The sequence below is a fragment of the Engystomops pustulosus genome, chromosome 7, assembly GCF_040894005.1.
Source record: "Engystomops pustulosus chromosome 7, aEngPut4.maternal, whole genome shotgun sequence".
NCBI lineage: Eukaryota > Metazoa > Chordata > Amphibia > Anura > Leptodactylidae > Engystomops > Engystomops pustulosus.
Genome location: NC_092417.1, coordinates 146,661,716 through 146,685,422, shown reverse-complemented (window position 1 = coordinate 146,685,422; position 23,707 = coordinate 146,661,716). Strand labels below are relative to the sequence as shown.

The following is a 23,707-nucleotide window of genomic DNA, read 5'->3' as shown; positions in this document are numbered from 1 at the left end:
CTCCGGGCACGGACAGCAGCGGTAACTCCTAGTCGGGCAAGTATCTCTGCTTTTAGCCGAGTATAGTCCTTGATCTCCTGCTCACTGAGGTCATAGTAGGCCTTTTGAGGTTCACCTGTTAAATAGGGCGCAATGACCTCTGCCCACTCAGCAGCTGGTAGGTTCTCTCGCTCAGCCACACGCTCAAAGACAGTTAGGTAGGCCTCAACATCGTCCTCAGCAGTCATCTTTTGCAGCGCTCGCTGCACAGCCCGTCTCACATAAAAAGTCTCTGGAGCGGCTGTCACCGCTGGCTGTGGATTAGCCTCTGCAGACGCCTCTTGCTTAGCTATCAGGAGCTCGATGAGTTTCTGTTGTTGAGCCATTGCTTGTTCATGGCGCAGGTTAGCCGCTGTCTGAGCCTGCTGCTGTTGCAAATTCACTTGCATAAACTGCTTCCACATCTCCTCCATGGCGCTTGTCTGTTTTTGGAGTGAAGTAGCAGTCTTCACCCAGGACATAAGCAGCTGTAGCCAAGTTGATACACACCGTTGCCCCTAGCAACCGTTTTTGCCCGCTCCGCAGCACCAATTGTAGGGATCTTCCCGGGGGATGGTGTGTTAGGACACAGTTCACAGCAGACGTAGATGTATAAAAGATCAACTTGGCGTTTATTTTAAGCATAAACAGTCCAGCAAACATAAATACAGCAACACCGTGCTTTTAAAAGTTCAAACAAAAGACCTACCCGTCTGGGCGCTTACTAACAGGTTGTCTCACCTATCTAACACTCGTAAATACCGCGGCCGCATAGACAGGAAGATGCAGGGCTCCTCCAAACCCACATAGGCTGTTTCCTGGCTGATAGCCCAGACCTGCAAGCTTTGGAAAGCTTTTACCTTCACAGGCTGATTAGGAGCAGAGCTCACCTGATCCAAAACCCGAACTGGATCGAGGGGAGGGAGTGGCAAGTCCCACTACCAAACCTACCTGCCACTCCATGTAAATCCAGGCCCGGCAAGATTAAACAACAACTCAGCAGCATAATACTGCTGAGCAACAGATCAATCCTGGACTTACCATCTCACACTACGTAGCAACCTAGGTGAGATGTACACCCCCTCGAGCACTTCTCCAGTGAGATGTCTACAATATATATATATATATATATATATATATATATATATATATATATAAACTATATGTTTATGTGTACATGATGTATATGATTGTATCTTACTGTGACCAAATTTCCATACTATAAGATGGCTGCGCTGAAATATGAACATTTTATATTTCAGGCGCTCAGATGCATCATTCAATGATGCCAACCCCAGCTCCAATACGTAAGTAATCTAAAGATGTTGACATCCATATTCTGATTGAGTTAGTCAAACCCTTGGATGGACCACATAGCACTCTTATTTGTATTAGAGTTTTGTCGACATTTATTCAAGCATTAATTCAACCGATGTCAGAGAGTAATAGAACTGGACAGGTTGCATTTTAGCATGCCCAATCCATTGTTTTCAAGGACGATAAGCCATCACTCTAGAAGCTTCGGCAAACCAAGTGTACATGCATATAGGGCATAGGGAAGAAATAGATACCAGATGTCTGTTATAAAAATGTAAAATCAATGTAAATATAGGAGAATATTTTAGGAAATTAATTAAAGGTAAGCATGAAACCTAATGATTCCTACAGAAGTCTTCTCACAATTTCAGATTTTATAGTTTTCTGATTTTATTTCTAAAAACCCACTGCTCATATCTTTATGAAATCAATTTCAAAAAAGTAGCTAGCACCTTGCAAGCAGACTCACCGAGTCACAACGTCTTCTACAATGTCTCTCTCAGCTTCTTAATTCCCACCTTCCCCAGGAATTTCTCTTTGGTGAGTCACTATGTTACAATCCAATGTATCCCTCAGGTGGGAATATGGAAAACGAGGGAGACACTGGAGATGAAAAAACATGCCCCTTGTGACTCAGTGAGCTGGTGCCAGATACTTTTATGAACTACCGTATGAATTTTTGTAAGAAAACCTAAAGGTGTTTTATAGTCTGATATAGATTGACTGTTTTTTTCATTTCCGTACCTGATTGTGTCTCTTTAATACAGAACAATTCTCAAGTCACATCGAGCAGGTTTGCAGCACATGGGGAAATTTCAACTTCAGAACTTTTGATGGAGACATCTTCCACTTTCCTGGTACATGCAATTATTTATTTGCTTCCCACTGCAAGAGCAATAATGAAGACTTCAACATTCAGATCCGACGCAGTGTGGAAAACGGCATCCCTGTTATAAGCCACATCACAGCATTACTGAATGGAATAGTGGTGGAAATACAGAATAAGACTATTACAATGGATGGTGTCCTGTAAGTAGTTTTTCATTTATTATAGTTACTTGTCCACACTTTAAAAAGTGTCTCCTTATCCTTGACAAATGGTTACTGATAATACTGTTTTTGTAGGGTGACAGAGATTCCAACTGAAAAGTCTAGGGTCCATGTGGGCCACCTTGGCCAAAATATCAAGATCACAGCATCCTCTGACATCACTCTGATATGGAATGGAGAAGACAGTCTACTGGTAAATAGAGATAGATATGGAAGTATATATGTATATATGGAGCCTCACTTTATATTGAACACTGCATAGGAGAGCTGTATAGACTAAACAAAGCAGTTGGTTCTTCTCATCAAAGTGATACTTGCCTGCTCCATGGGAATATCATGAACAATATAGTATTACAATATAGGCAGTTTGGGCGGTAGCCCGGGGCCCAAGCCTTCTAGAAGGCCAATGGCCACCCAATTTAAATTCTACAAAGCATATTGGGATTGGGGTTTACCAACATACAAGAATATATTATGTTTTTTCCCAGCCTAAGGCTACATTCACACGGCATACATCGGCGCTGCGGAGAGGAGCAAGGGATGAGCGCTGCTCACCCCCGCCCCTCTCCATAGGGAGATACAGCGCACGGCGCCGCACGGCGCCGTAATACGGGAAAAGGTGGGACATGTCCTATCTTTTCCCGTGCTACGGAGCGGTACGGTGCCGCACGTGTGCTGCACCGTACCGCTCCCGTACAGGGCCGTGAGCCCATAGGAGTGTATGGGGGACGTATATCGGCCGTATATATGTCGGCCGTATATACGTCCCCCATACATGTGTGTGAATGTAGCCTAAGAGGATCCTAGTATTTATACATCTGATTTTAGAGGGAGCTTTTTATATCTATTTGTAGAGCTACTCAAAGAGCTAGAAGAGCTGCTCTACTACTTGAAGATGACCAAAACTTTCCTGATCCTCACAATGTGCTTTGGTTAGTAAGATGTGCAGGGTGGACATGTACTGAAGGGCAGGCACCTATGCAATCTATTCAGAAAACCAAGCAGAGTCCACGGTTACTTAAAGCCCCTTTTCCCCTGGGAAGGTGCCAGAGCAATAAGATCCCTAGTCCAGATATGTTATAGAAAATATATTTACATAGAAAAGTAAATTCGCCTAATATCTCACCACCGAAACCATCACTATTTACAAACCATTTCTGCCTGTCCCTGTTTCCCCTTGATTACCATTTACGGTAGAATCTAAAGGAAATCTACCATCAAAATCCATCATGATAAAGCAGCGACACTAACTCGTGGATCCAGGCACTGTGACTTTGGTAATCTTCTTGTATCTGTTATCCTTCCTTCTAAAATCAACTTTTAAGACTATGCTAATGACCCTGAAGGGTTCCTGGGTTTTTTCCCAGAATCCCTTTGTGATGCAGATTTACTGTCATAGTGTGCAAGAATTTAAAGTTACCACCTCCCAATGTGTAAAGAAACTTCCTCTGTTGCAGTGACATTACATCAGACACAGGATGGGGGAAATGCTGTAGGAGTAGTGGGGGAACTTTTGGTGTCATACACTGGTAGCTCTTCCACTTTCTGGTTCAACTGCAATAACTTGACACAATGGGGCAGATTTACTTACCCGGTCCATGGAGGATTCGGGTCTTCTGGCAATTCACTAAGGTAGTGCACCCGATGTCCGCTAGGTGTCGCTGCTGCGTTGAAGCCCGTCGGAGTTCACCAATTTATCGTGGGTGCAGGTAAGTGCGTGTCAAGCACCACTTTTTTTTTAAAAAAATATGGCGTTTTTTCCGAATCCGTCAGGTTTTCATACGGCCACGCCACCCGATTTCAATCGCGTGCATGCTGGGCCCGATGCGCCACAATCCGATTGCGTGCACCAAAACCCAGGGCAGTTCAGGGAAAATTCGTGTAACCCGACGGAGAAATGCGATTCGGGCCCTTAGTAAATGACCCCCCATGTAGTCCAGATCACATTACAGGTGACCGCTTTAACAATAGAAATCAATTACACAGCAGATCCTGCTTTCCTAATAGGTCATGGGAAAAATATATGACTTCATATTTGTTTTGTTCAAGTTATAAGTTTTCAAGTCCATTTGAAAATCCATATGGGTATGTCAGGTATTTTAGACTGTATATCACTTTATATGATTTTAAAGGCACAAATGTATTCTTAAAATTTGTATTTTTCAGCTGAAACTAAACCGTAATAAATATGCTCACCAAACCTGTGGACTTTGTGGAGATTTAAGTGGTGTTCATGGATTCACATTGGATGGTAAGGAACCATTTACAATAGTTAAATAGTTAATTTAACATAGTCCAACAGCAACTCAACAAGTGTTCTTCAGCATAAAACAAAATATAATGTCCTTAGTTTTAGGATAGCAGTACAAAAGGAATAGTCCAACAACGGCTCTCACCTACTTTTTCTGGCTTTAGCTCCCACTGTGTAAGTCCAGGTTGGGAACTGCAGTTGGTCTTGTCTTTAGAAGAGCACAGCAACTCTTGCCTCTGTCCAAGATTGCTCCTTAACAATCCAAATACAAACACCTGCAGCTAAAGGTTCAGGTATATAACACAGGTAATGGATTATGGAGAGGAGCCATAATGGAGAACAGGAATCCTGCAACATCTTAATCCTGGATCTAAAGGGCAGTTAACAAAATATGGTCCCTATAACATTGAGACCAGGAGCCTTAAAGGAACATACTGCCCATATATCACTCTACCAAGTGATGGTTTACAAGTCATATTCAAGAGTTAGTGGGGAAGGTCATAGTCTGGAGCAAGGTCTCTACACAGTGGATTGAGACAATCACTTTGGACTCTGTTCACCTACCCTGAGGATAGAAACTTCTTAAAGGAAACCTACAATGAGGAATCTTCTGATCTGATGATCTGAAGATCTGATGATAGATACCTCCTGCCTGCCTCTTCCCTAATCTTTAATTTAATAATCCTGGCACTTAATCTAACTTGTTGAAAACGTTATTGTGGTAATATGTAAATTACCTGCAGAAGCTACTGAGGCGTGTACTAGCCTTGCCGGGCACTGGGAGCTAAGGCTACTCCACGCCCCAGTAGCCTCTGAGGTTAATTTACATATTGCTAAAATAAAGTTTCTAACAGGTTAGGTTCCAGGATTATTAAATTACAGATTAGGGCAGAATCTACAATCAGATGTGAAGATTCCTCATTGTAAATTTCCTTTAAATTTCGTGGGATCCCATCTAATCCTCAAATAAATGTAAAGCTTGTACATAACAATACGTTTTCTATAAAGGTGTGACCCTCACTCCCGTTCAGTATGGAAATATGCAAAAAAGGAATGGACCAACTGAAGAGTGTCTAGATGTGCCTCCTTCTACTGAGAGTGAATGCAGAGATGAGGTAACACAAGACAATATAATAATGCTACTATAAAATATTTGATACTACAACTTCACTGTAATAAACGGTAATAAGCCCATTATCATGTTTCTTCTGAGTATATGGCACAGTGTGCCTTACTTGTTATATGTAATATTAGAAAATTAAGTGCTGAATTTCCATTCAGAATTCCTTAACTTTTACATTTTTTTTTGCATACATAGGCCTGTTTTCAAAGTAACAAATTGTACTTCCTAGTGATGGTATTTAATATCCCATACCATGTACTGGGAAGCTGTAAATGCAGGGAAATGGGGCCCTGTTTTTACGTCTTTCTCTGTGAGCTTCAATTGACACTTCCCTTTTATTCTTTGGTTCAGTACAATCACAGAGATACCAAATTTATATAGGTTTTATTACCGTATTTTTCGGACTATAAGGCGCACAAAAAATCCTTTGTACATTAAAAAAACTTCATTTTGCCATATTTTGAGACCAATACCTTTTTTTATTCTTCAGTCTATGGACCTGTGTAAGGCATCATTTTTTGCAGGATGAGATGAAGTTTTTATTGTTAGCATTATGGAGACTGTACAACCTTTAGGTTGCTTTTTATTAAAATTTTTATTTGTCTAAAAATGTCAAAAAAGTGCCATTTTGGACATTTAGGCACTATTTTCCATTATGGGGTTCACTGATGGGAATAACCATTTTTTAAATATGGATAGATGGGGACTTTTGGGACGCAACGGTACCTAACATGTTTGTGATTTTTTTAACCCATCATTTACTTATCATGACCATATACAAAAAGCCAACAAGGTGGATACACCTACTACAGACTACTTTCCAATAGCACCTTCTCTCCAAACCAAGCTATATTTTTCTGCCCCTATGGTTCTTGAGACTTATACATATAAAAAAGAGAATAAAACAGGAGTTACAGGGACAGGTCATCATGGTTGCTGTCGCCACAGTCACTATCCTGGTCTGGTATAATCTTGCTTCACCAGGATCCATTTGTACTTATGAAAACTGGTGTGCAGAGCCTAATGAGTTACCCCCCAGTCTTCACCAGAGCTTGTTGCGAGGCAGGATGTATTTGGCTTCAAGAGACTCTCAGGTCACTTAGCCAATAGGAAAGGAGCAGGTTGTATAAAGCTGGACACGTAGCGACTGTATCAAAGCAGAGAACATGCATTCTAGCAGATAGCGTAGCAAGGTACAGAGCCAGTCACAAACGCTGAGGTCTTAGATACACAGAATCAAAGCACAGCCGGGCCGGAGCATATGGAATACACCTGATACTCTAACACTGGTTTGGAGATCAGGCAGTAGATTTGTGGACCATCCCACAGAGAAGATCTCACAACCCCAGGAGGAAGGATATGTATATAATGCTAAGAACAAGCCACCGAAGGGAGTTCAGTGAGTAATTTGTATAGTTACCACTACCAGGTTTGTGATAGCAAGTAATCTGCATAATCAGTTGCCAAAGAAAAGTGAAAAAAGGGGCACGGACCATTAGGGTTATCTTGGTGCCATTGTTGTATTCAATAGCTGCAGCCTATCCACTGCCTGAGTGTAAAGGTTTGGCCTGGTATTAATTAGTACACAGTGGCTGAATTTATGCAATTGGATGATTTACCACACTGTTACCATATTTACATCAAACTCCTGCTCACCCCTCTCCAGCCGTCGTCCTGGTGAAGGTGCCTTTGCAAGGTAGAAACGTGTTGAAATAAATAAAACTCTTTTGATGCCACTGGTTTATTTTAGAGTGCCTATAATATCCACTTTTCCCCTGGAGTCTGGGGTCAACCATCCACTGGCACTGTTACAGCTATACTATTCTACTGATTTACAATGCAATGAAGCCAATGTATAAAATAAGTAAATAATCCTTACACCATAAACACATGTCTTTTCATAGGGTGAAATATGTAAGAGTGTTCTCACCTCGGAAGCGTTCTCCGGTTGTAATGCAATTCTAGAACCTATGGACTATATAGATACTTGTGTGCGGGATCTGTGTCACTGCAATGCTGAGGACAAGAAGCCCTGTCTGTGCAGCACGTTTGCTGAATATTCACGTCAGTGTGTGCACTCTGGTGGAGCCCCTGGCAACTGGAGGACCCCAGAGATGTGTGGTAAGTGCCCAAAAGCTCGGAATAAAATACAATAAAAATACCTCATAACAGCATTGAAATATAAGTACCTATGATACAAATGATTTTTTTAGGCTCCATTCATGTTTTCATTGCAGTGATCCACTCCCATAAACCTCTGGAGGCTGTTTATGTACCTTCAATTGTAAATAATTCAACAGCCCAATCCTTATTTCCCCTAACATAGGCTGTTCTGAGGCCTAGATGGCAGGACAGTCCAGCTGAAATTGGAATATTGGTTTAGTACATGTGGTCTAATTTAGCATTTTTATATGGTTTGGGAGGATAGGCTCCTGGTTAAATTTATGGCAGTTGTTAGCAATCCATCACATCTGGGTAATTCAGAAATAGATGGCAGTCACACAAGAGCTTACAGTCTATGAGAATGAAGGGGTGACACAAGAGCTTACAGTCTATGAGGATGAAGGGGGTGACACAAGCGATATAAGAGCTTATACAATGGTCCAGCCATTCTTTATAGGGGAAGAGAATAAAATAATTTATTAAATAAAAATGCTGCTGCTTGAACCAGCCATCAGCCGCCATCTCATATATAAATTCAAAGGTGAATGTGACTGCAGAGAAGCCTGGAGCTTGGTATCTGCTTTTTGCTGAATAACAGACGAGCGGAGAACACAGCATAGATTAGTAAAAAGAGAGTTAGCGAATTAGCGAGTGTGATAGGCTTACTTAAAGAGATGGGTTTTAAGGGCATGTTTGAAACGTTGAAAGTTGGGTATTAGTCTGATAGTATGGGGAAGGCCATTCCAGAGAATTGAAGCAGCTGGGGAGAAGTCCTGGAGAAGTGCTAGAAAGGTTCAAATTAGATTAAAGATTAGAGATGAGCGAACATGCTCGTCCGAGCTTGATGCTCGGTCGAGCATTAGCGTACTCGAAACTGCTCGTTGCTCGGACGAATACTTCGCCCGCTCGAGAAAATGGCAGCTCCCGCCGTTTTGCTTTTTGGCGGCCAGAAACAGAGCCAATCACAAGCCAGGAGACTCTGCACTCCACCCAGCATGACGTGGTACCCTTACACGTCGATAGCAGTGGTTGGCTGGCCAGATCAGGTGACCCTGGGATAGACTAGCCGCTGCCCGCGCTGCTCGGATCATTCTGTGTCTGGATGCCGCTAGGGAGAGAGCTGCTGCTGGTCAGGGAAAGCGTTAGGGTGTTCTATTAGCTTACTGTTAGGCAGGAGTGATTCTCCAAGAACGCAACAGCCCTTCTTAGGGCTACAATAACGTTCTACTTTTTTTTTTTTTATTTGCATCTAGTACCATTTTGTGAGGAATTAGCAGGGGGACTTGCTACCGTTGTGTTTAGCTCTTAGTGGCACACATATCCACCTCAAACACCAAAGTGGGAAAATTTAGTAGGGGTTGGATTTCAATTAGGCACAGTCTGCCATTTTTCCTTTTTTATTTTACGTTTATTTTGTTTAATAACTCAGTGTCATCTCATCTGGCATAGTAGTGTGCTTTCATACTTGGCTAGAAAATAGCCATAGGAGAATCCAAACGGCTTACGCCTACAGTAGCGTTATATATTTGATTTCTGGTTGATCTGCTGGTGGCTGTACTTGCTGCAGTGCATCTACTAGCCAATTGTCAGCAATTTGTAGTGAGACTTGCGACCGCTGTGTTTTGCGCTTAGTGACGCACATATCCATTGCAAAGACCGAAGTGGGAAAATTTAGTAGGGGTTGGATTTCAATTAGGCACAGTCTGCCATTTGTCCTTTTTTATTTTACGTTTATTTTGTTTAATAACTCAGCGTCATCTCATCTGGCATAGTAGTGTGCTTTCATACTTGGCTAGAAAATAGCCATAGGAGAATCCAAACGGCTTACGCCTACAGTAGCGTTATATATTTGATTTCTGGTTGATCTGCTGGTGGCTGTACTTGCTGCAGTGCATCTACTAGCCAATTGTCAGCAATTTGTAGTGAGACTTGCGACCGCTGTGTTTTGCGCTTAGTGACGCACATATCCATTGCAAAGACCGAAGTGGGAAAATTTAGTAGGGGTTGGATTTCAATTAGGCACAGTCTGCCATTTGTCCTTTTTTATTTTACGTTTATTTTGTTTAATAACTCAGCGTCATCTCATCTGGCATAGTAGTGTGCTTTCATACTTGGCTAGAAAATAGCCATAGGAGAATCCAAACGGCTTACGCCTACAGTAGCGTTATATATTTGATTTCTGGTTGATCTGCTGGTGGCTGTACTTGCTGAAGTGCATGTACTAGCCAATTCTGAGCAATTTGTAGTGAGACTTGCGACCGCTGTGTTTTGCGCTTAGTGACGCACATATCCATAGCAAAGACCGAAGTGGGAAAATTTAGTAGGGGTTGGATTTCAATTAGGCACAGTCTGCCATTTGTCCTTTTTTATTTTACATTTATTTTGTTTAATAACTCAGTGTCATCTCATCTGGCATAGTAGTGTGCTTTCATACTTGGCTAGAAAATAGCCATAGCAATAGGATAGCATCGTTTGGTTTTAAAAACTCAAAAACACAAAAAAAAACAAAAAAAAAACAAAAAAAAAAAACACAAAAAAAAACAAAAAACGCAAAAAAAAGTTAAAAAAAAATTAAAGTTATAACTCTCATTTTAAAAATGTTTAACCCGAGGGCTAGGGGTAGAGGACGAGGGCGGGGACGTGGGCGTCCAACTACTGCAGGGGTCAGAGGCCGTGGTCCTGGGCGGGGTGAGACACCACCTGCTTATGAGGGAGCAGGGGAACGCCGCAGAGCTACACTCCCTAGGTTCATGTCTGAAGTTACTGGGACTCATGGTAGAGCACTGTTGAGGCCAGAACAGTGCGAACAGGTGATGTCGTGGATTGCTGACAATGCTTCGAGCAATTTGTCCACCAGTCAGTCTTCCACGCAGTCCACCCATGTCACCGAAATCGCCACTCCTCCAGCTCCTGCACCTCAGCCTCCTCCCCCCCAGTCTGCCCCCTCCCAGGAAAATTTGGCATTTGAACCGGCATACTCTGAGGAACTGTTTTCTGGACCCTTCCCACAGTCACAAACCACTTGTCCGGTTGCTGCTGAGCAATTTTCCGATGCCCAGGTTTTCCACCAGTCACAGTCTGTGGGTGATGATGACCTTCTTGACGTAGTGGAAGTGTGTAAAGAGGTGTTCCGACGATGAGGAGACACGGTTGTCAGACAGTGGGGAAGTTGTTGTCAGGGCAGGAAGTCCGAGGGGGGAGCAGACTGAGGGATCGGAGGATGATGAGGTGACAGACCCAAGCTGGGTTGAGAGGCCGGGTGAACACAGTGCTTCTGAGACGGAGGAGAGTCCTCGACCAGAACAGGTTGGAAGAGGCAGTGGTGGGGCCAGACGGAGAGGCAGGGCCAGAGCTGGTGCATCAGCGCCAAATGTGTCAACTAGTGAAGCTCCCGTGGTGAGGGCTCTTGCGGCGAGGGCTAGATCTTCAGAAGTCTGGAGGTTCTTTAAGGAAACACCGGATGACCGACGGACTGTGGTGTGCAACATTTGCCAAACCAGGCTCAGCAGGGGTTCCACCACTACTAGCTTAACTACCACCAGTATGCGCAGGCATATGAATGCTAAACACCCCACTCAGTGGCAACAAGCCCGTTCACCTCCGGCCGTGCACACCACTGCTCCTTCCCCTGTGTCAGCTGATAGTCAGCCCCCTGCCCAGGACCCTGCCACAAAAACCCCATCGTCGCCTCCACGATCCTCCACAGCATCCACCAGCGTTCAGCTCTCCATACCCCAGACGCTGGAGCGGAAACGCAAATATAGTGCAACCCACCCGCACGCCCAAGCCCTTAATGTGCACATCTCCAGATTGCTTAGCCTGGAGATGCTGCCCTATAGGCTAGTAGAGACCGAGGCCTTTCGCAACCTCATGGCGGCGGACGCCCCTCGGTATTCGGTCCCCAGCCGCCACTACTTTTCCCGATGTGCCGTCCCAGCCCTGCACCAGCACGTGTCAGACAACATCACCCGTGCCCTGACCAACGCCGTTTCTGACAAGGTCCACCTGACCACGGACACGTGGACGAGTGCTGCCGGGCAGGGCCACTATATATCGCTGACGGCACATTGGGTTAACTTGGTGGAGGCTGGGACCGAGTCTGACCCTGGGGCTGGTCATATACTGCCAACACCGAGGATTGCGGGGCCTACCTCGGTCCAGGTGTTTCAGGCCTACTATGCCTCCTCCTCCTCCCACCCCTCCTCCACCTCCTCCTCCGAACTACCATCCGTGGGCACGGCGCCATCAGTCGGTAGCTCTAGGCACAGCAGCAGTGCCGTCGCTAAGCGACAGCAGGCGGTGCTCAAACTGCTGAGCCTAGGCGACAAAAGGCACACCGCCCAAGAGCTATTACAGGGCATCACGGCGCAGACTGATCTGTGGCTGGCACCGCTGAACCTGAAGCCAGGCATGGTTGTGTGTGACAACGGCCGTAACCTGGTGGCGGCTCTGCAACTCGGCAGACTGACACATGTGCCATGCCTGGCCCATGTGTTAAATCTGATAGTTCAGCGTTTCCTCAAGACATACCCCAATCTGTCTGATTTGCTCACGAAGGTGCGCCGCATCTGTGCGCATTTCAGGAAGTCCAGCCCAGATGCTGCCACTCTCAGGGCAGCGCAGCGCTGCCTCCAACTGCCCGCTCACCGACTGTTGTGCGACGTGCCCACGAGGTGGAATTCAACACTGACCATGTTATCCAGAGTTTACCAGCAGCGCAGAGCGATTGTAGACTGCCAGATGTCAACTTCCACCAGAAGTGGTAGTCAGGTCAGTCAGCTTCCTCAAGTCTACAATGAGGAGTGGACGTGGATGTCTGATATCTGTCAGGTGCTGAGTAACTTTGAGGAGTCAACACAGATGGTCAGTGGCGATGCCGCCATCATCAGCCTCACCATCCCGCTGCTTGGCCTGTTGAAAAACTCTCTGATCAGCATGAAGTCGGAAGCTTTGCGCTCGTCACAAGAGACGGGGGAAGAAGATTCCCTTGTTGATAGCCAAAGCACCCTCAGGTCTGTTTCTCAGCGCATATCGGAGGAGGTGGAGGTGGAGGAGGATGAGGAGGAAGAGGAGGAGAATGTTGGCGAGACACAAGAGGGGACCATTGTTGAGTCCTTCACTGTTCAGCGTGTATGGGCAGAAGAAGAGGAGTTGGAGGAGTTGGAGGAGGAGGAAATGGACAGTCAGGCCAGTGAGGGGAGTGAATTCTTACGCGTTGGTACTCTGGCGCATATGGCAGATTTCATGCTAGGCTGCCTATCCCGTGACCCTCGCGTTCAAAGAATTTATTCCAGCACCGATTACTGGGTGTTCACTCTCCTGGACCCACGGTACAAGCAAAATCTTTCCACTCTCATCCCTGCAGAGGAAAGGAGTGTGAGAATGCATGAATACCAGCAGGCCCTGGTGCACAAGCTGAAACAGTATTTCCCTTCTGACAGCGCTAGCGGCAGAGTGCGTAGTTCTGCGGGACAAGTAGCGAGGGAGAGTAGGCGAGCAGGCAGCTTGTCCAGCACTGGCAAGGGTACGCTTTACAAGGCTTTTGCCAGCTTTATGTCACCCCAGCAAGACACTGTCACCTGTCCCCAGTCTCGGCAGAGTAGGGCTGATCTTTACAGAAAGATGGTGAGGGAGTACGTAGCTGACCATACCATCGTCCTAAATGATCACACAGCTCCCTACAACTACTGGGTTTCAAAGCTGGACATGTGGCACGAACTGGCGCTGTACGCCTTGGAGGTTCTTGCCTGCCCTGCCGCTAGCGTCTTGTCCGAGCGGGTTTTCAGTGCAGCTGGTGGCATCATCACAGATAAGCGTACACGCCTGTCGACTGACAGGCTGACGCTTATTAAAATGAATAAAGGCTGGATTTCTCAGAATTTCCAATCTCCACCAGGTGAAGGAAGCTCAACCTGAATAATTGATCCACTCCTCCTCCTCCTCATTTTCCTCCTTCTCCTCCTCTTTGTACAGTAAAGCAGAGGAAACTGGCTATTTTTTGACAGGGCCCACTGGCTCTTGCTTTAGTACTTTATGCATTTAATTTTTCTGGAGGGCCACCTACCTGGTCCTCTGTTTGAAACAATTTTTGTGAGTGCCACATACAGGCACTCAATCTATTCCATTTTTCTGGAGGGCCACCTACCCGGTCCTCTGTTTGAAACAATTTTTGTGAGTGCCACATACAGGCACTCAATCTATTCCATTTTACTGGAGGGCCACCTACCTGCTCCTCTGGTTTGAAAAATTTTTGGGACTGCCACAAACAGGCACTCAATCTATTCCATTTTTCTGGAGGGACACCTACCTGCTCCTCTGGTTTGAAAACTTTTTGGGACTGCCACATACAGGCACTCAATCTATTCCATTTTACTGGAGGGCCACCTACCTGCTCCTCTGGTTTGAAACATTTTTGGGACTGCCACATACAGGCACTCAATCTATTCCATTTTTCTGGAGGGACACCTACCTGCTCCTCTGGTTTGAAAACTTTTTGGGACTGCCACATACAGGCACTCAATCTATTCCATTTTACTGGAGGGCCACCTACCTGCTCCTCTGGTTTGAAACATTTTTGGGACTGCCACATACAGGCACTCAATCTATTCCATTTTTCTGGAGGGACACCTACCTGCTCCTCTGGTTTGAAAACTTTTTGGGACTGCCACATACAGGCACTATCCAAATTAAATTGTCTCCATAGCAGCCTCCACACGTTGTCTCCATTGCTACCTCCAAAAGTCGTCCATATAGCTGCCTCCATACATCCTCCCCTTATCAAACGAGGTGTGTCAGGCAGAAATTTGGGTTGTTTTCATGGATTCCACATCAAAGTTGTTAACTTTGTCGCCACCCTGCTGTGTTATCCACAAAATATACTGGCAAACTTTTATGATTAACCGATATTATTTCAGCGCTTCTTGCGCAGCTGTTTACATTCCCCTCACCCGCCATATCCTAAACTTATAAGAACGCTACTACACTTGATCTTATACAAAAGGTTCTTAGAAGTGCTGTTTGGGGAGTAGCCTAGAGACAGGGGCTTGGATTGGCGAAAGCTCACCTGGCAGCGGAGCGCCAGCTCCATGCGCATCATGCGCTTCTTGCGCATCTGTTTACATTCCCCTCACCCGCCATATCCCAAACTTATAAGAACGCTACTACACTTGATCTTATACAAAAGGTTCTTAGAAGTGCTGTTTGGGGAGTAGCCTAGAGACAGGGGCTTGGATTGGCGAAAGCTCGCCTGGCAGCGGAGCGCCAGCTCCATGCCAAGATCCAACTAACATAGTTTTAACTGCAGCAACTTTAATCTACTACTAGTTCACTGCCTCCATACATGGTCCCCTTATCAAACGAGCTGTGTCAGGCAGAATTTTGGGTTGTTTTCATGGCTTCCATGTTAACTTTGTCGCCACCCTGCTGTGTAATCCACAAAATATACTGGCAAACTTTTATCATGTACCGATATTATTTGAGCGCTTCTTGCTCACCTCCTTTGGTTCCTCTCTGCCACCCATTGGTTTGAAGCCTGAGTCCATTTAGGGTATGTTGCCATGCCACTCTCTAGCCTGCCGCTGCTGCCGCTGCCTCTGCATGCCGTCCCCTATAGTGTCAGGGTCAATTATTGCATGTTTTAGATGCTATCTAGCTTCATTCTGTCACTCTGTCATGGCCATGCTGTTGCCCATAATTTTGGCATAATGGTGCGATTAAGCAGCCTCAGAGGCATCCATGCATGCTGCCCCTGCTGTTTCCTGTCCATTTCCGTGGTGTTTCCATCCTTTTCTGAGGTTCCCAGGTGTTTGGCCAAGCTTCCCTGTGCAGAGCCTTGGTCCCCTTGAAAAATGCTCGAGTCTCCCATTGACTTCAATGGGGTTCGTTATTCGAGACGAGCACTCGAGCATCGGGAAAAGTTCGTCTCGAATAACGAGTACCCGAGCATTTTAGTGTTCGCTCATCTCTATTAAAGATTAATCTAACATCACCGGCAGATCGCAGAGAAGCGGTCGGGCTATATACTGATATGAGAGAGGAGAAGTAGGGGTGTGCAGCATTATGCAGAGCTTTGTGGACTGGCACAGATTTGTGGACTGGCACAGATTGGAGGCATCCGTGTAGTATTTGCTCTGAAAGAAAAGCCTGGCTGCTACATTAATAGAAGATTGGGGAGGAGAGAGTTTAGTGAGTGTAAGACCAATTAGTAGGGAGTTACAGTAGTCTAGCCGAGAGTTGCAAGATGAGCCAATCACTCCAGATTTTCTTTAGCTGAAGCTACATGGAATCTTTGTAAGATTTGATTATGTTCTGAACCAATGTTGCTATAATTGATCTGCAAATTCGTATATAACCCACTCTGGTTCATTTAAAAAAAAAATCTTAATTTGTTATTAATTTAATACATAATTTATTACGAATTTGTTGATTTTCTGTTTTCACTAAAACCATAATAACAGAAGCCTAGTTAACAGGGTGCTGACAATAACATAAGCCATTAAAAGTTCACTGAAATCAATGATCAATTTAACACATCTGTTACATATCCCTTTCGTGTATACAAGATTCATCCAAAAGGAATAAAAAAATATTTGATTCAGTGCCTGAAAATCACCAGATTTGTTCCAAATCTATGAATTAACAAATAGATTTGCTTATCTTTTGCAGGGATGTAACAGAAAGACACTTAATCTAAATATATCTAAGTACCTTGCAATTTGTAAAAAAAATATTTTCTCTGTTAATCTGCATAAAATATCTAACCAAAGTGAGTGTGCTGTTGTTCTCTCAGCAAAGTCATGCCTTCAGAATATGGAACACCAAGAATGTGGCTCCCCCTGCCCCAATACATGCTCCAATACAGAAAGCACCATGATTTGTGCAGACCATTGCATAGATGGATGCTTTTGTCCTCCAGGTAAATAGTTGTTTTTCTTTTATAAATTGTTTCAGAATTTTTCAAAAAAAGTTTTTTTTAACCTTTTATATTTACATTTTAAAATTTGTATTTTTCCTACATGTCTACTAAATGAGGAAAGTCATGATAGGGATATCCTCCCTAGTATCCTCCTAGTATTATATAACTCCTAATATCCTAATAATACAATTGAAACTAAAGGGTGTTTAAGTTAATCTAATATGTATGTATTCCTAATATAAAATATATCAAAACTAGAGATGAGCAGACCCGAACTTTCCATTCGGGTTCAGGGTTTGGATCCGTTCAATATTTCTGTAATGGCGGCTGAACAGTCAATTCGGCTCATTGAAGCCCCTGGGCAACTAGTTATGGCTGCGGTTGACTGTGGAACAGACCCTAACCCCAAACCAAAAGTTCACATCCCTTATTTGTTATTACAACACTTAAAGGGATTTTCCAAGATCACAACCTTCACAACATATATTTAAGATAATAAATTATCTTATAAATTTAAGATAATGAGTTGGGTCCCTCATATTGAATTTCTGTTTATACACACCCCACTTGCCCCCATAAAAATATTTTTCTGGATGTACATTTTTCATGAATTAATAAAATATCAAGTATGATTAGCAACTGGCTGATTTCCTTGCCCGTCAAAATTGTTGTAAGTTGAGTAACCATAAAAAATGTAAAATACTTAGCAGTTTTTAGCAGGACCCTAAGCCTTCAGCTGTTTGGAAAAACATTGGCGCTTGTATTAGTGATGCAAACTCTTCATTTTTTACATCTGCTCATATATCTTTATGCTGTGTCTTTGGTAGAAGCTATATAGGATATTGCAAATTTGTTCCATGTGAGGGAATCCTACAAAAATTGCGATACTCTTCCCAGGAGTAAGAATAGATCATCAGTACCCTTGAATGTATGTGCATGATTTATGCTATGAATGTTCATATTTTAACTCTTCATCTGATATATATGAATAAAACACATCTTTATACTTAGGAACTGTGTTTGATGACATAAATTACCTGGGATGTATACCCCAAGGAGAATGTTCCTGTGTCTACAATAGTGAGATCTATCGTCCAGGATCCTCTTACACTACTGCGTGCCGAGAATGGTAATGACAATCACTATGTGTATGATTGTAACAATGTAACAATATAACAATGGAGGGATCACTAGACAGTCATTGTGCCAAGACCTTATTCATAAAAACGAAGGCTAGTAATATAATATGTAATCCTACAGAGTTCCCATGATCATGAAACAATGGAAATGATATTATATTACATTTGTATTTCCATTGTTTTTTGTGATTTGTAGAAATGTATTATTTTTTGGAATATTATTGTAGGCCTACTAAATAATAATTTTAAAAAGGCAAAACAGTAATGTATTGTATATCAGTAAAGTTTTGATCCTTCTTATAGAGTTGATTACAATAGGGGTAAAGAGAACACTGATTCCTTAGATGTCTCATAATTTTAATATGTCAATGAATAGACAACAACAATAATCCATACACTAAAAATAAAAGATAAATAATATACAGGATGAATTTGTTTATTTGGTCCCTCACAGTTATATTGAAAAAATATAATCAAAAGAACATAACAAGTATGAATAGAGTTATCAGTAACTTAAAGGGGTAAAATAACATATTCTCTAATTCACTGTTATTAACAAAAATACAGCATCTCACACATATATAATTCCAACCTCTCTATCAGTCCTGGTGTACACAATTTTGGTTGCCCCTGAATCAGATCGTATCTCTTCTGACTATCATTGGATTCTTCACATGAATATCTTCTTCTATCTGCACACTGCAGTGCTCTCTGCCTCCTGCCCCTCCCCCCATTACGAGACCAGCTCTGACACAGGCACTTCTTGCCAGCAAGCAGTGTGCAGAGACTTACTGTACAAGCTACAGACAGATAAGTTATTTATAGCAGAGCTGATTTTTTTGAGTAGGTGAGTTAGCTTAGCTGATTGTCTCATTGGAGCTTATTTACTAAGAGTCCGTGGATCGCACTTTTGTGGGATTTTGGAAATTTTTGGGATTTCCGTCGCTGTGACAGGTATTTAGCAAGGGATTGTGTCGCACGTGATCGGATTTTGGCGCAGCTGCGCTGGCTTTCATGCAACAGAAATTGGGAGGCTGGCCATCAGACGATCCGACTGATTTCGGACTGGCCGCAGGATTTAAGATTCAAATTGTGTCGCAAGACAATGCACTTTCGGGGATCGCGACAGGACAGGTAAGTAAATGTGGCCTATTGTGTTTTATATCAATTTCATGGATCTCATCATCTCTCATAGTTAGATACTAGTAGAATGTTCAGAAGCCAAATAAAAGTGTAGATAATCCTGTACCCTGATTATGTAAGCACATTGTCAGCATCTGATAGCATCAAATAGCATAGAGGGACCATGAAGTTTCTGATTAGAAAGTTCCCGCCCACACTCCGGAATCTTACACTGACCTGTCTAGGGAGTGATCGAACCAAATACAGCAATAAAACTGACTAAAATTGCTAAATATGTGATCAAAAATTATCTTTATTGTTTAAACATCACTACTGGATAAAAATTTGAGAACCTTTCATGGGAAAACCTCTTTAAGTGATTAAAAAAATCACAAAAAAAATTAAATGCTAATTTGTAGAATAGCATAAAACTTACAGAATAAATTCATAATGTTTATCAAGGTTAATAGAAATCATGAAAAATGATAATTCGTAAAAGAGTTGAACATTTGTTTGCAGTCATTGGCCTGTGTCACAAAAAGATGTATGATCCAATCCCTTTCCAATGATTTTACTGCAAATCTGATAGCAGTTGCTTCATGTTCTGTGCAGTGGCTGGAAGTTGTAACAGCCAAAAGTGATGACGTAGCACTTAAGACTGTATTGTGTAGGGGTGTGCACTTTACACTTGTGACTGTTCGTGATCAGTTTTGATGTTCTTTTACGTACAGTTTCTTAATTTAGCAAGTGAGTGACATTAACTGAAGAGGTGAATAACATTTATTGAACAGGTTTCCCTTTCAAAATTAAATTCATCTGTTCAGTTAATTTCTCCTGTAAAATTACGATCCTGCTTTTAAAGACACACTATAACTGAATACATAACTGAAAACTGTGAAAGCACCCTTAAGGTCCATTCTGTTTACCAGGCAAAATTCCTAATCAGTTCTAAAGCTGGGATCAGCCCCTTGCCAATTAGATATTGATGTCTTATATGGTCTCGTCATATAAGCAAAAATAGGGGACATTTATAATGGCTCGTACACCAGTTTTCTGATATAGTCACGGCCTAACACCACTTTTCTGAAATATTTATAATTGACAAACCACTAGTAATTGCGATTATTTCCCCCTTTATGCTACGTGAAGCAAGTGGGTGCAGTTGGTGGCGGATCGAGGGCTGGTAAAGGGCAAAATTGAATGTTCACAAGCTGCACAATATTTCCAGGACCAGGCATAGAAATATATTCCGCACAGCCCATCCGGAATCCTCTTGATATAACAGTTGGTGCTAGAGGGGCGGGATGTCCTTATATGCCAACACCGTTTATGTCTCTGAGTTCCAGCCATTTTGAAATACTCATTTGTTTCTGCAATTTGCTGACATTGTTGGAGGGAGTCGAGGGGTAGTTGTATCCCCTACCACTTTATAGTGTATTTTGCCACCATCAAGTTAATGAATGACATTAAGTTTTCAGCATTGTGATCTTCAGCATTTTTAGTGAATGTCACAGGGGTGGATTAAGAGAGCCATGGGCCCTGCGCTGTATGCATATTATAGCCCCTACAAGTCTGGAATCACTTCCTAATTATGGGACTAGAATCAAGCTTCTTGGGGAATGTAGGATGTGTCCCTTCTGCCTGCTTTCAATCTGCGGTTTCAGGACCTTCAAAGTGGTGAATTTGAGTGGCCAAGGGCCCCCCAAAAGGCCACGTTACTGCTGCGTATATATAGGATAATTGAAATGAATGAAAATAAATATTACATTTCAGTTAGTAGTGATGAGTGACAGTTGTGTTTCAGTTACCGTTTTTATAACAGCCCTAAGTTTCATTCTTTTCTTCATCAAATAGGCTACGTTGTATAACATTCTAGTGCTTTGTCTTATTACACAGCATTCTGTAAACTGTATGATGTCTTTTTCCTCTTAGTACTTGTGCCAAAGGGAAATGGAAATGTATAGAGTTTCCCTGCACCGGAACTTGTTCAGTGGAAGGTGGATCTCATATTATGAGCTTTGATGGATCCCGTTACAGTATGAATGGTGACTGCAGTTATGTACTTGCCAAGGTAAAGTTGAGGAGCCATTTAATATGTAACAAGTTTGTAGAAATTTGCAAAATAACTTCACAACAAACTAAAGATTACATTATCAATTGACTCTTGGGTCTTAAAGAAGCAGCGACATTATCTGGGTGCTATAAAATCTAGATAGCTTCTCACCCCATGATAGGTGGACCCAAAGGATACTTTTCATTAAGAGGAATATACTCATTGAGAACTAATCATATGAATTGTAGGGTTAGCAGCCCTAATTTGTAGTGGAGTACCACACATGTAGGGAAAGTGCACAGCTGTAATGGGGCCCGTATATGGGGGGAACAGATTGGGGGCTTTGGTGGGGAACATGTTCTTTTCATCACCCACAAACAATGGACCAGTCTGTTGTTTGCAGCCCATGTGTCAAAACAGCCAGAGCTCCAAACACTGGAAGAAATAGAATCTGCTCTGAGTTTTTTGGCTCTGACAGTAGGCTCCCACACTGGCCCATAGAAACAAGGAACGTGTGTATGAGCCCATAGAAATACATTGGGATGTCCAAAATAAACTGCTGCATGAACGAGCATAACATCAATAACACCTGTGTACAACCCTGGCCCTGAGGATTAACACATGAACCTACATTGTCAAATTTATATCCCCTTCCTTGCTATATACAGTATGTGTTTGGATCCTGTTACGGATCCTTTGAAAATTGTATATTGGATTGTTAAGTTTTGTTTTGTAAAGTTTTAAATTGCATGTAGGTGTAATTTTGGTGATCTAGGACTGACAAAATACGAATCTTAATCTTCCCATGACAGCACAGCACCGGTGATGACTTTACTATCCTTGCAGAGCTACGTCAATGCGGCTTCGCTAACAAAAAATCCTGCCTGAAGAGTGTGGTTTTGGGATTAAAAAATGGAGGGGAAACTGTGAGTATTTTTCTGAGAAGGATGTTACTACAAATAAACTTGTAGAAAATCTGGTTTGTTGTTCTAGCTGTGTATCCACTTAAAATATCCAGGCAAAAGCAATATGGCTTATTGGCACCTCTGTTACACACATGTGTAGTTGATTGTGTAGAAACATAATAATCATAGTAGGCCACATACACGGTGCCTAGTCAACTGAACCAACCGAAAATTTGGGGATTTGGGCATTTTTCATTTAAAGGAAATTTTGTGCCTTACAATACTGATGGTATACAGAAAAATAATGAGAAAAAAGGGTTTCTTCTACTCTTATATGGAAATCTTTGTTTCATTGTGTAATGGTACACCTGCCTACATACTAGGTAGTTCACCAATCCTACTTACTATACTCACAGAGTGAATTTATCACTCATGATAAATTCAGTCTTAGGCCCTATGCACACGACCGTTGGGGCGACGTATATATACGCCCCCCGTAGACGGCTATGGCACATGGGCTTGGTAAAGTGAGCATCAAAGCATCAAAAAGATAGAGCCTGCTCAATCTTCGGCCGTATCTACGGTCCTGTGGCTGGTATTTTCTATGGAGAGGGGCGGGGGCAAGCAGCGCTCCGCCATCCTCCTCTCCCGTGCACGAAGTGAGCATAGGGCCTAACAGTTAAAACACTTCAAAACATCAATTTTTTTTTCAATATTAAAGGAAATTTAACACTAGGATAAAGGATTGTAAACCCAATGCACTAACATGCTGGTGTGTGCCCCCTCTGGCAGGATCCGTTCTTCTTTTAGCTTTACGAATTAAGGCTTTAAAAATTATGCAAATGTCTCAATTGACAGCTCTAGAGACCCGAAGCCCTTCAAATTAATTTTCATAATTTTTAAAGCCTTTTTCTTTAAAAACAATGGCAAAAAGGCCAAAAGAAGAGCAGACCCTACCAGAGGGGGCACACACCAGCATGTAAGTTTGCCTTCTTGGTGGTAAATTTCCTTTACTATTGTTTTAACTGTAAGACTGTCTAGATTACACAGAATTTTTTCATGAGTGGTAATGTCACTTACGACATAGGATTTGTTAAATAACCAGTAAGTGTTTAAAAATGTATGACTTTTTTTACTATTTCTACTGTTTTTCAATATGAAGCTTTTTCTTAATCCCCAGGTTCTTGTAATTAAAGACAATGGGAATTTGTTTCTTAACTGGATACCGATATATGTGCCCATCTCAGTAGGTGAGTTAAAAAAAATTGACACAAAAGTATAATGAGAGACCACTTCACATATTTTTTTTTGGGCTGAAACATTGCATAAGGCAGCCTTCTCTCGCTCACAGCAGGAAATCCCAGCAGAAGCTGCAGTCATAAAATTACCTGCCATAACATGTGTCAGTGTTTATATGTGAAAACTTATTTCATTTTTTCACATATGCTGCTGATCTGAAATATATGCTACTGGTGAATTTATGTACTTTACGTACCGTTATTTATGAATTTCTGTGTTTTTCCATGTGTGTATAAAATTTCTTAATTTCTTTTTTCTCTTATTTTTATATGAGATATATATACAGGCAGTCCCCGGGTTACGTACAAGATAGGTTCTATCGGTTTGTACTTAAGTTGAGTTTGTATGTAAGT

General features: G+C 42.6%; 1 protein-coding gene across 2 annotated transcripts in view; it reads left to right on the top strand.

The window, feature by feature from the left end:
• The first annotated feature begins 1,285 nt into the window (after positions 1 to 1,285).
• Positions 1,286 to 23,707, top strand: part of LOC140070977 (mucin-5AC-like) — an 86,816-nt gene continuing 64,394 nt past the window's right edge. For both annotated transcript variants that reach the window (XM_072118149.1, XM_072118148.1), the window contains exons 1-11: positions 1,286 to 1,325; positions 2,103 to 2,364; positions 2,461 to 2,578; positions 4,552 to 4,636; positions 5,645 to 5,751; positions 7,664 to 7,880; positions 16,711 to 16,836; positions 17,848 to 17,965; positions 21,030 to 21,168; positions 21,963 to 22,076; positions 23,236 to 23,305. In XM_072118149.1, the coding sequence (XP_071974250.1) occupies positions 1,289 to 1,325; positions 2,103 to 2,364; positions 2,461 to 2,578; positions 4,552 to 4,636; positions 5,645 to 5,751; positions 7,664 to 7,880; positions 16,711 to 16,836; positions 17,848 to 17,965; positions 21,030 to 21,168; positions 21,963 to 22,076; positions 23,236 to 23,305 (1,393 nt within the window). In that variant the 5' untranslated portion in view covers positions 1,286 to 1,288. The remainder of the gene's footprint in view (positions 1,326 to 2,102; positions 2,365 to 2,460; positions 2,579 to 4,551; positions 4,637 to 5,644; positions 5,752 to 7,663; positions 7,881 to 16,710; positions 16,837 to 17,847; positions 17,966 to 21,029; positions 21,169 to 21,962; positions 22,077 to 23,235; positions 23,306 to 23,707) is intronic.